The sequence below is a fragment of the Penicillium macrosclerotiorum genome (assembly GCF_028827735.1).
Source record: "Penicillium macrosclerotiorum strain IBT 26536 chromosome Unknown utg000002l_segment0_segment0, whole genome shotgun sequence".
In the NCBI taxonomy this organism is placed as follows: Eukaryota; Fungi; Ascomycota; class Eurotiomycetes; order Eurotiales; family Aspergillaceae; genus Penicillium; species Penicillium macrosclerotiorum.
Genome location: NW_026643082.1, coordinates 2786751 through 2798718, shown reverse-complemented (window position 1 = coordinate 2798718; position 11968 = coordinate 2786751). Strand labels below are relative to the sequence as shown.

Here is an 11968-nt window from a genome sequence, read left to right as displayed (position 1 = left end):
AGAGGATTTTAAGGTCCAACACAAGTGGTGGAACTCAGGTCTTGGAGCCATTCGGTTCCTGCTTTTCCACCTCAGCAGTAGCATCGCCCTCGGTGACAGGTGCGGCTTCTGGCATAGTATTAGACCCAGCCAACCCTTCAATCACCTGAGGCAAGATGATATCTCGGCGGAAGGTCTCCTCCTGAAGCAGGCGAAGTGCGCGTAAGGTTGGACCGGGGTGGGTTAAGAACTGCGAGTATTCCGGGGTCTTCCAGTAAGAGTATAGGTAAGCCAGGTAGGCGGCAAAGGCCTGCGCATCTGGGGCAGAGGCAGTGTCGCCATCGTTGTCTTCCGAGCGCGCGATCCCCAGCAGGTTCGGATAGTTGACCGCCAGGTGAGACAGGTAGTAAGGGTTGGCCAGCGAGGAAACGAATTCGAGCTCGAGGGTGAAGCGAGGATTTGTGAGCGCAGGAGGCGGGGGAGGCTGGGATGCGGTCTCCATGGTTCTTATCCAGGGAGTTCCAGGTGATTCAAGGTAGTGGAAGTGGTGGAAGTGGATGTTCGTCCCTGTGGAAGAGGCGCCGCTTCACAAAGGCGGAGTGCCAAGACCGGGCCCAGTCGTGCTTGTCTACAGTCCCAGCTGAACCCGCTTGTCCAGTTCTTGAAGTTCTGATGTATCTCCAGCTAAGCATGGATGTCATTGTACTGATGTTTGTCTGGTGGAAGAAACTTGTGTCAAAAATGACAAGGCAGAAGGGGGGAAAGAGAAGAAGCTCTGCAAATGGTCTCCTTATTCTGGGCTTAAGCCTAAACATTTACAGTCACGACTGGGAGGCTTAAATCCTGTCCAGTAATGCAAAAAGAATAATTCACTCTAGGTCAGTCAAATGTATTGGGCTGTCGAGACATCCTTTGCTTGCAATCAAAGATCAAGGATCAATTTGCAGACTATAACATGTATTGTTGTTACAGAGATTGATCATTATGGTATATATATATATAAACCGCAAGCAAGACTTCTGACGCTATCTAGCCACCTTGAAGGTCCTCTTGAGCCTAATAGGATGTTTTCTAGGTTACTAGATCTCTTCCAACATTCTCCAACCATATAAGGCCACTTTAGTGGAACGCGACCGATATATGATTCGACATCTAGCTACTCAGTCGGACTAAAGGCTGGGAGCAGCATCCAACCGCCTCCCGGTACATCACCTACTTCATGCTCTCCTGTTGGCCCAAATGCCCCCGAGGAACCGCCCGGAACTGATCGGTATCGATAATTTCGGTTACGGACCGAGGTAATTCTTGGTGCTGCATGAGCAAACATCAATCACAGGTTCTTCCATACTGTCACGTCAATGAGCTGCTGATGCCAGTTATGTGGCATCCACAAATGGCCCATTGGCTTGTTCTATTGGGAGCTGGCTGTTGCGATTCAGACGGTAGGCACTGTATGATCGAACGCAGGATTGATTCCAGGCAGACTTCGGCGGTGTGCATGGGTGGATAATTGTGCTGTACAGTCATTATTGGCAACACTCCTGATTCAGATTCTCTAGAGTAAGCCCATCATTTAATTCTCCGCCATCCATGAAGACTCAGATGGAAAGAGACACTTTTCGTCAACCTCTATTCTCTATAGAAACTGAAGTGTGCCATCCTACCCCTGTTGGGACGTGCAGGCATCCAAGTTTACTGTGCGATGGGTCGTCATGCAGATGTGGGTCTGGGTTCTACTGTATGTACATTTGCCATGCGTTCCATGGACGAGAGAGGGAAGCGTCGTCGTCCCTTATCATGAAAATTATGGGCTCGGCGTTAAATGAGACATTTGACGTACGCTGTGCTGTACTCGTCACCTATCACAGCTGCAGTGTATTGATAGATCCTGAGGCAAATCGGTCCGAGATCTATTGGCAATGCGGGAGATCACATTCGCTAATGTCACAGGGCCAAAGACTAGTAAAATCGAGCGCCCGAGAGCATCATCGCAGATCCTATCAAGGGCGACAGAAGAACTTTGACATACGTAGACGGAGCATGATATCCATCTGCTAACCAAAAAAGAGGAGGAAAAGAGAAAAGCATCCAGGCCCTTGGCAGGATCCTCGATGACGCGCCTCCTGGAGGTCAGGGTGTTCGCATGGGTGCAACCCTTCCCCTTCGGATCAGCGTGACAGGCCGTTGTCGGATCTCGCGTATGGGCCGTGTGAGATCGCAGTCAACAGTCAGCAGTCGGTATGTATTTCGTTATCGAGCACCACACCCACCCTCGCGTGTTCATCGAAATTGCTGTCTTGTCGCTAGCCACGGTGGAAATCCACATTCCAGTCTATCCAAATGACATCAAGTTTGTGATTTTCCGGGCGGCTAGGAATGCGAACGTCATTCCGAACGGCTGGGGCATACAGCGTTTTGGGGGCGGGAAGGAATCTTGGTTCCTCCGCTACGAAGGATGAAGATGCTGACCGTATGGTCCCCCTTGGGATAGCGAGCGACTGTGGAATTAGGATGATCGCGATGATGCGATGCCGACTAAGTATGCTCGTCCCTTTTTTCCTGATCGGGGCTGCTCGGGCTGTCAGAGCCAGGGGAGTTTGCTTGTGCACATTGGCGCGAGTCCACCGGGTGGAGCCCTGTCGATCCCCAGAGGGTTAAACCCAGTTCAGCCCGTCCAGTGGCTGTCCTTTCTCCGTATTCCGTCGTGCGTCGGCCCCTGGATTTCTTTAGTGTCCCCTTTGGGCTCCAAAAATTGGGGGGAGAAGTAGTCGGAGGTCCGTCCGGGGCAAGGTTTCTGCAGGTCGACTGGATTCCCCCACGCAAGATTCTGCGAGCCCTGCGGACCGAGAGCCAACGGGTGAATCACGAACGAGTGAAATGAATGCTAGAGAATGGTCATCGAGATATCCCCTCATAAGGTACGCTTAGTTGTTAAAAAAGGGGGGAGGAAGTCTTGGATGTGGAGGCGGGTGACGGATAGTCGAGAAAAGGTCGAATCTCGAAGACATTCATGGCCGGGTGTCTGTCCTGTGTCTTCTATACCCCTCGAACAGAGGGCCAGCCAGGGATAACCAGGAAGAAGAATAGAAGAATCGTAATAATGCCAATCATCCGTCCGGACGGAGTACAGAAGGGGCCGGCTCTGATCGTGTAGGAAGAGCAAGTCATAGACTGGTGGATCGTTGATCCCGTGTCCCCTCAAGTTGCCCCCCTCCGTGAGCTTCTCCCCTTCTCTTCATCTCTTCCTCCTCCACTTCTTTCCACTCCCTCCACTTCCTCCGCTCCTCTTTTTCGCGCGCTTCGAACTCTTCTCTTCTTCTTCCTCCTCTTATCTTACCCGCGACTCTTCTCTCCTGTTTCATCCTTCCACCCCGACTCCTCTTCTGCGCAGTCGTGCGACACCCTCTCAGGGCCCTCCCATTGACGCACGCAATCATCCTCTCCACTTCACCCCCGTTTCATCTCTCACAGTCGCTATGAATGCCCCTCCAGCGCTCGGGTACCCGCCCGGCGTGTCACTGGCGCCCCCAGGTGCGTAATGCCTCATCAATCCTGGCCTCTTCCCGCCCCCTAATCGCACGGTATCGTGTATGCTCTGCGCGTCGTTGGAACGATGTTTGGCGTGGGATTTAAAACCGACGTTGGTTCCCGTGAAAATCCAGATCTGATTAAATCCCCCCACGCCCTTTTCGATCCAACTCATTGGTCTGAAGTGCTGAACTGTTGGACTGTTGGACTGCTGGACTGACCCAACCCGACCGTGATAAGACCAGGTGTCCCCGACAGCTGCCAGTTTTGGCTCCAATAACCCTTTTCGCAATCGCGCCTTGTCCCCCTCGGTCGGCTCGAACACTAGCTCTCGACCAGAACGTCCACGATCGACAAATCCATTTCTGGACGAAACCGACGCCTTGTCCCCCCAATCAGCGCCTGGCTTATCTACTGGCGCCATGTCGTTCTCTCCGACCGAGAAACCGGACATGACTAACAACACCCGAGATCTCTTCGTATGTGGCTTCCTGATGCCTTCTTCTGAATTTGGAGACAGCAGGGTGATACTGACCTGCCATAGGAAAACCTTTCCCTCAAACCGGCTCCGGCCCCGGCTCCGTCTGCCACTACAACATCCTCTCAAACGAAAGGTTCCCGCTCTGCCCCTGATGGTGCATCTCGCGACCCATCCAGTCGCCATAGACCCCCGAGAGAACGATCCGAGAGATCGGAAAGGCGCCCGGCACAGCCGCGACCGGAGGACCCTTTCGACATCTTTGCCGATCCCCCACCTCCCCTTTCCAAATCGTCTACTATGGGTCCTCCGGGGAAATCCTCCCGCCGTCCGCGCCGAAACTCCGAGTCATCTGTGATGGAGCGAGCCTCTAAGCTTTTTGACGATGATGACGAGAAGCGCCGACGGGAACGGCGTCATCGTGAGCGCGAAGAGCGCCGCCGCGACGGCAAGCCTCGCTCCTCGCGTAGGGATCGTCGGTTGGACATCATTGATAAGCTGGATGTGACTAGCATCTACGGAACTGGAAGTACGTTGGCCTTGATTTTGGCTTTCGAGACGGCAGAATTTTATCCTCGTATACTGACTCAATATCCACTAGTGTTCCACCACGATGGCCCCTTCGATGCGTGCAACCCTCACCGCAACCGAAAGGGCGTGCGCACTGCGCCCATGCAAGCCTTCCCCAAGGGATCCAGCAATATGGCCTTGGGTGGCGCTGGCCCCAACAACTCCAACATCGACCTTAACCTCTTTCACGGTAGAATGGAGGAAGCACACCACGATTTCGCCAAAGTCCACCGCCCTGCCCCTGAAACCGTCGAATTCAATGCCAGCGCTCGCATCGAGCCCGTTCATGGACAACAGACTATGGGCCTTGGAACCAGCACATTCTTAGACGGTGCGCCCGCTAGCCGCTCAGCCATTGCACGCCGCGAAAGCGAGGGCGTCGAAGAAAACGGAGGTCTTCAGCGCAAGAAAAGCTTGGCGCAACGCTTGCGCGGCCGGAGTGGCACTAGCCGCCCTTACGCTTCTCCCACCGAGCCAAATTTTGCCTCTCCAGCCAAGGAACCAGGTTCTAGCCATTCCGCCTCCTCTCGTGGAAACGAGAGGAACCCGTTTTTCCAGGATTATGATGAGGAGTATGATAGGAAAGCTGCACGCATCCAGGAGTCTCGATTGGAAGGTGGAGGCCGGACACGCTCATCCAGTAGCCCCAAGCAGTCGACCGGTCTGGAGCGTAAGTCGACCAACGAGCGGGGCTACGACGAGTCGAAGCTTGGTGCCGGGGGTGGTGGGTTTCTGAATCGAATGAAAAGCTTGCGCAAGCCACGGCCCGAGCGCCGGACTAGCGACTAAGCTACCAATTGGAAGCAAGGAGAAGAGCTTCTGATATAAGAAACCCCAGGAGAGAAGACTGATGGAAGGTAACGAACGGGTATCAAATTTGCATCTGTGGCGCTGGTACGAACCGGAATTCTGACCGGCGTCTTACGATATCCCTGTTCTTGATGATTTTTCCTATGTGTAATACCCAACATTGTTCGCTGCCAGCATTTGGCACCCGAAATGGCGTTGCTTTGACTAGAGTCCATTGATTGACTACTACTTGATCTCTTTTGCTCTTTCTCTCCTTTTTGTCTTGTGTGCCGGGAGGTCCCTCGCATCAAGATGGTGGCTAGATGTGGGGGTACGTCGCATACTATGAGCGCCTCCTTTTCTTGTACTTTCTATTAGCTGCTGTTACTTCGACGCACGGAATGTATTCTTTATTTAGGCCTTTGTGATTGGCGTGTCCGGTTCCAGGTAAACTGATATCAAAAAATTTAATTATTGGTGAACGAAACTCATCTGAAGGCCACTAAGCCACACATCCAGACAAGTAGGATCGAATCCCCGGCCAATGGTATAACAGGAGGAAGATCAACAGGTGGGTTTTGTGTCAAAGGCCAAGAATTCTCATGAACGACTCTCCTGCCAAACAGAGTCTAGTCACAATGCAGACTGCCCTGAGAAGGTGGTCTACCATTTTTGGCTTTGAGGATCAGAGTGAAGTAAGCGTTAACCTATCAATTGACATGCTTCAGAAGAGGGTAGATGGATCAATAAGTGCTAAGCCTTCGGCCTTTTAATTTCCAGTATTAAGCAATTGTCTAGAACAGATAGATATACGTTTGGTGAACGGACAAGCCAAAACGAGACAGTAGAGCCCTTTCTGCACCAACATCCTTAATTCTTTTGTCGGCAGCCTCGGAAATGTTCAAATTGAAACCTCTTTGGTGTGTGTTGTTTCATCATGTTGCATTTCTATTTTCCCAAAAAGGACCTGTAGGGCCCTAATGTAAAACAGTGGCTTCCTCTTCAGGAACGGATACGGGGAAGACGGAGTTATGTCTTCGAACATGGCGTAGAACGAAACCAAAACATACCATTTCTACAGATTAGCTATGCTAATCTTTTCTACATTCTCCACGGCCAAGGTGGAAGAGGTTCAATGACTTCACCTTTTCGGCCTGAACGAGACGCGGATGCTCTTCGCATTGACAATATAAAGTCGATCAACGCTGCCGTTCTTATACACCAGAATTCACCTTCATCATCACTTGAGACAAGCAATTCACCAATCCATACTTCATCCAGCATATCTTCACGATGCAGCTCCTTTCGATTGTAAGCGCAATGGCCCTTGTGCCAGCAGTATTCTCTGCTCCCGGATCGGATTTCAAGAGAAACGAGCTTAAATCTCGAGATAGTGACCGTGGAAGCTACACAGTTTCTGGGCTTGGGGCTCGCAAGCAAGCTGTTTTGAGTGCTGGTGGGAACACTCTTGACATCGCCATCGCGATGCTAGAGACGTTAGTAATATCCTGATTTCTATGTCGAGCTTCCTTCGCCTGGGCTATCAAGCTGATTCTATATAGGGAGACAATGACCACCGATTATACATACGGTAGATTCTGAAGTTGCTCTCTCAAAAGAAACACTGTACTCACGATACGGTTTGCAGGTGACGGGAAGACGGGAGACTCCACCAATTTTGGCATATTCAAACAGAATTGGTTCATGTTGCGTACATCGGCCTCAGAGTTCTTGGGAGAAACCACAAGCCAGGTTGCTGATGGTGCTATTCTCAAGTAAGTTCATTTTCTTCATGCTTTCGCATTCTCAAATCGAGGGTCGTTGACATCGAGTCTGGTAGTTCCGATCTCACAAAGGATGTCACAGCCCGTCACGATAGCCAGAATCATTATGGCTACGATGTTTGGTTCGCGGGACACCGTGACGGAGAATCGGGCATCCAAGATCCCAATACGGCAGATATTACAGGTAAGGCCGGCATAGCTTAATATGATTCGCTTTCTGAAATAAGTCACTCATCTTGTGAATAGCTTACAAAGAGGCTGTGGAGTGGATCCAGCAACAGGTCGACAGTAATGCGGTGTATCAGACTGATGATACCCGTTTCTGGGTTGATATTCAAGCTATTTAGAAGAGACAGGAGGAGTTGTGGTATGGGTATATTCGACTGGTTCCTGATTAGCTGGCCAGAAGACTTTTCGCAGAATGCTCCTGCAGCTATATTCTTTGCTCTAGTAAATTGTAAACCGGTTCCCTGCTGCATTGCCTCTTTTGTTTTGTATTTAAGCAATTTATACTCTGTAATCCAGAGTCTCACTGCGAATTTAGTAGCATAAGAGTCCAAATATGATGTCCATTGGATCTCTCCCCAGCCTATAGACATAGAGAGCAAGCATCAGGATAGAGGTGAGGTTGTTTGTACCGTATTTATATGAATATATTCAATTAAAGAAAGGCTATAAAAACTGGAGGCAATTATCATTGCGATGTGGCTCTGTTCGTTCAGGATAGGATCTCGAGAGTTTGTTGCCAGGTTTGGATTTGATCATTGTGGGGAAGCAAGCCTGTCCCGAAACGATCCGGAAGTCCGCTCCCGAGGTAGTAACGCCTGGTTGTGGAGACAAAGATGGTTCTACGGGTGCTTTTTTGCCCACCCGATAGGATCCTAATTCTAGTCCGGCAGTGCAAATCAAAATCAAAATGATGTATGATACTAGTCAGGCCCAGTAGCTCTCGTTTGTTGATTCCCTCAGGGGTACCTACCAAGGACCTCCCCCGCATTCTCCCGCATCGTCTCGGCTGAAAATAATTGGACCACCGGGAAAGGATGCCATCAACTGGTCGGCATGAAGTGAGTCCCGACCTCGAATTGCAATCGCGAGGATTTCGAAACCGAAAAGAAAATTTGTAACAAAATCAACGTACGATCTCCAGGGGACCTGGACGACCCAACTACCTAATTGTTCCAAGAGGCTCTACCCGATGTTTGTTTTATTCTAGGAATCTCCACTTCTACCCCGGTTTATCTCCACCGAGACTCTTCATTGCTGTGACTGCACTTCATCCTTCACTCCACTTCACCCCCGCTAGCACGAGCTTGGAATTCCCTTTGTGTGTATTGCCTCGAACAAAATCATCATTCTGTGGTGTGCGATGCGTCTGGGTTATCGGCCATGTTCCTCACCTTCGACTCGGCTCAACCCAGCGAGGACGCCCCACGCAATCCCAAGTACACAAAAAAGACCGACCGGATTACCCGACGAGGATCAACACCTCGAGCCTGTACGTCCTGTCGTCGTCGAAAAATTAAATGTGATGGAGAAAAGCCCTGCGAAGCGTGCCGATGGTATAAGAAACCGGACTCGTGCTATTACCCGGAAGGCCGATTATCGCAAAGGTGAGCAAAAGGGGCCCAAAGACCTTTGTTCCAGGTCAAATACTGATTATTCAATCAGCAGCCACTCGGGAAAGTCACCAGTAGCAGCCTCATTTGACTACAGAGGTACTTTGGAAAAGTTATTTCCGGACACGTCCCCTGAAAGTCTTGTTGATCTCTCCCGGGAGAAGTTATTAGAGTTGATGACCACAGGGGGATCCCCGTATGTGCAACACCAAAGCTCGCCAACAATGACCACATCTATGGAGACACATGTCTCTACCATGACAATGGAGAGACCCGACCTGGAGTCTCTACATTCGATGCCAGCAGAGGAACTCGACGATGGCCAGGCTGCTAGCACCTCGAGCTCAATTGGACACATCTCGGACGATGTGAACGCTTTATCCCTCACGACTCGACATCCCACCTCCTACCTGGGTATCTCATCTATCCAGGCTGCGCTGAAGGTCATTGCATGGCTTCACCCAGAGTTTGAATCGTATTTCGCTCGCACCTTATCCCAAGAGCAAAGTAATCAGTCAACCAACCCGATGGCCCAGCATCAAGGCACGGATCAATCCCGACCGTCGCTCACGGAGCTACAAATGCTCGATGCATATTTTATCAACTTCCAACCATTTACGCCCCTTCTAGATGAAGACTATATTCGAACGACCTACTTGACAAGTTTGCGGAAAGATAAACGATGGCTGGCACTGCTCAACATCGTCCTCGCTTTGGGAAGTATTGCTGCAGCGGGGGCCGACGACAACACCCACAAAGTCTACTTTGAGCGTTCAATGAGTTGTCTAGACCTTCCTACATGTTTGGCAAACCCTAGTCTAGAGATTGTTCAGGCTTTGGGATTAATTGGTGGCTGGTATTGCCACTATGTTAGCCAACCAAACCTCGGATACTCGCTCATGGGGAATTCTATACGCATGGCCGTTACTTTAGGCCTACAGCGAGAGCCTTATGACAGCCATCAGATGTTGAGCCCAACAAAAGTTGCAAACCAGGAGTTTAGGCGGCGTGTTTGGTGGTCACTGTCTTGCTTGGAGACGTGGGGCCTTGAGACGCTCGGTCGATTGAGTATGGATTGCTTCGGCCCAAGCATCACTGTTCATCAACCTCATCTGCTCGATAATGTGTGTACAAGATTCTTCTTTCATTTTTCTTCGGGGCATCGTGATTGGTTTCTTTTCACACTTGAATGCAGACATAAAGTCGTGTTGCTAAGAAAGATTCAATGGCAGGAAAAATATTTTGAGGCGCTCCCTTTGATAGAAAACGTTCAATTCGTCAAGATTGCGTCGAAAATCCAACAAGCGCTGGCGACATTACCGACTCTTCCACACGAAACCATTCTACAGATGGATACAGAGTTACTTCGTTGGTGGGATAACCTACCGCCAGTCATGAAAGACTACGACCCTTGCCCAGAGCCACTGTACGCAGTGCGTACTGTCATGCGATGGAAGTTCTACAACCAGCGCATGCTTCTTTATCGCCCAATGCTCCTTACCTATGCAATGCGACGAATCCCACTCATGGCTATCCGAGCCGAGGAACGCACCGCTATAATCAAATGCCGCGAAATTGCAGAGTTGACTATTCGAGACATCTCGATGACCACTCATTTAAACCAAATTGTCGGCTGGAACGCTGTTTGGTTGATATTCCAGGCCACTATGGTCCCTTTGATTAGTCTGTCTATTGGATCCATTGATGATGAATCGGGTGCCTCGTTTGAGGCCTGCAAGTCTCAAGTTGAGAGAGCTATACTTACTCTTGCCCGCCTACGGCCGTATGGACATACTGCGGCACGCTCACTTGAGGTTGTTTCTCGAATTCTTGAAGCCAACATGGCGCATTCAGGAGTACATCAATCTAATACCAGTGATGGAGGCTTTGGCTACCAAAAGCCTGATGGCGAACCTTTAAATAGCAATGACACGTTCGCCCGCACCTCAGATTGGACGGCTTCGGCATTCGAGAACTATGGTTCGCACTCCATGTGGGAGTATTTGAGTTGGGATGCTAATGATTTGTGGCCCGAGATGTCTAACATTAGTTCTCAGAGCGCTGTGACGTCTTTCTCAAACCCTGCTGGGTAATGAACATAAAAACAATCTTTATCTGGCCCTCAATTAATGCTCAATCTCCATTGAATTATATCTCTGATAAGACTTTCACGACTCGAGGAGTTCTTTGCCGCAGCGGAGTGTACAGGATGATCAAATCCCGCTTGGCACAGATGACCCTGAGAAGCTGAACATCGTGGTTAATAATAACCACGAGGGGGTGCTTCCAGTAAAGGTTGCACAGGTCATGTTGCATATCGGTACTTATCTAATAGGGTAATGTCAGTCAGATTGTTGGAGGTCGCGACGGTCCTGCGCCGGTGAACCACAATATTCGGATGATCTATCTATACATGTATGAATACATATTTCTAGTCCATATTTTTCTGACTGACTTGTTGGTAATATATCCGCTATACGTTCTATCATGATGACCGATCCACCGTCAGTTGATGTCGATCTCCGCCCATTCCCATGACCGGATCAAGCTCTGAATCACTGGAGCTTCGTTCATTACACCAGTTCCAATGCCTCCAATATTATAATGACGGGAAACAAAGCTCGGACCAAAACAGATGACCCCAAACCATAGTGGTATTTTACTGATGCCGGTGTCATCACATTGTTCCTTTTCGGGATCATCTTAACTTTCCTCCAACGGCCCGTCATCCACTTAGCACCTTTCGACTCCACATCTTCCTTCTTCGCTCTGAGACGAGCTTCGCCTCAAGCCATGGTGCCGCCCACGCCATAGCCTACTTTGCATCTGGCTGTGGCATGGCCTCGATCTGGGGCCAGCTGACCTCACCCAGGTATATTCAAATATAGAGGTTCTCAAGGGCACCCAAGAGGGGGGCAAGTACGAGGGAGCTCAACGGGTGTTTTCAAAGTTTCTCGCGCCAGCTGAATCAAAGTCGCTCAATGTAGTTCAAAGGCAGCTTTTTCAGCGGTCGAACCGCCGACGGCTCGCTCGCATGGCTCACATGGGTTGGTAGTCCTTCCTCAGACGCAGTTTTCAACGTCCCTGCATTCTATCATTTATGCTCAAGAATACAAGCAGCCAGTCAGGGGGTGATGGCACCGCATGACAATTTATTTCTCACTATCACAACAAAGCGCGACCTCTCTTGGCCCCATTCTGCCATACGCCACGATACATGG

General features: G+C 50.2%; 4 protein-coding genes across 4 annotated transcripts; 3 read left to right on the top strand and 1 right to left on the bottom strand.

Moving 5' to 3' along the window:
* Positions 1-34: 34 nt before the first annotated feature.
* Positions 35-481, bottom strand: N7462_002132 (mediator of RNA polymerase II transcription subunit 31; the record flags this gene model as incomplete). Its single annotated transcript, XM_057073858.1, has 1 exon — positions 35-481. The coding sequence occupies one exon, from the start codon at positions 479-481 to the stop codon at positions 35-37; it is 447 nt and encodes a 148-aa protein (XP_056937499.1).
* A 2974-nt stretch (positions 482-3455) lies between these two features.
* On the top strand, positions 3456-5344 carry N7462_002131 (Pal1 family protein; the record flags this gene model as incomplete). The annotated part of the gene is made up of 4 exons (XM_057073857.1): positions 3456-3510; positions 3748-3986; positions 4052-4514; positions 4587-5344. The coding sequence occupies 4 exons, from the start codon at positions 3456-3458 to the stop codon at positions 5342-5344; spliced, it is 1515 nt and encodes a 504-aa protein (XP_056937498.1).
* A 1293-nt stretch (positions 5345-6637) lies between these two features.
* On the top strand, positions 6638-7475 carry N7462_002130 (glycoside hydrolase family 134 protein; the record flags this gene model as incomplete). Its single annotated transcript, XM_057073856.1, has 5 exons — positions 6638-6840; positions 6907-6935; positions 6993-7119; positions 7185-7312; positions 7375-7475. The coding sequence occupies 5 exons, from the start codon at positions 6638-6640 to the stop codon at positions 7473-7475; spliced, it is 588 nt and encodes a 195-aa protein (XP_056937497.1).
* A 959-nt stretch (positions 7476-8434) lies between these two features.
* Positions 8435-10840, top strand: N7462_002129 (fungal specific transcription factor domain-containing protein; the record flags this gene model as incomplete). Its single annotated transcript, XM_057073855.1, has 2 exons — positions 8435-9871; positions 9980-10840. Coding segments are annotated over 2 exons (2298 nt in total), but the record flags the coding sequence as incomplete, so codon positions are not given.
* Between the last annotated feature and the right edge of the window lie 1128 nt (positions 10841-11968).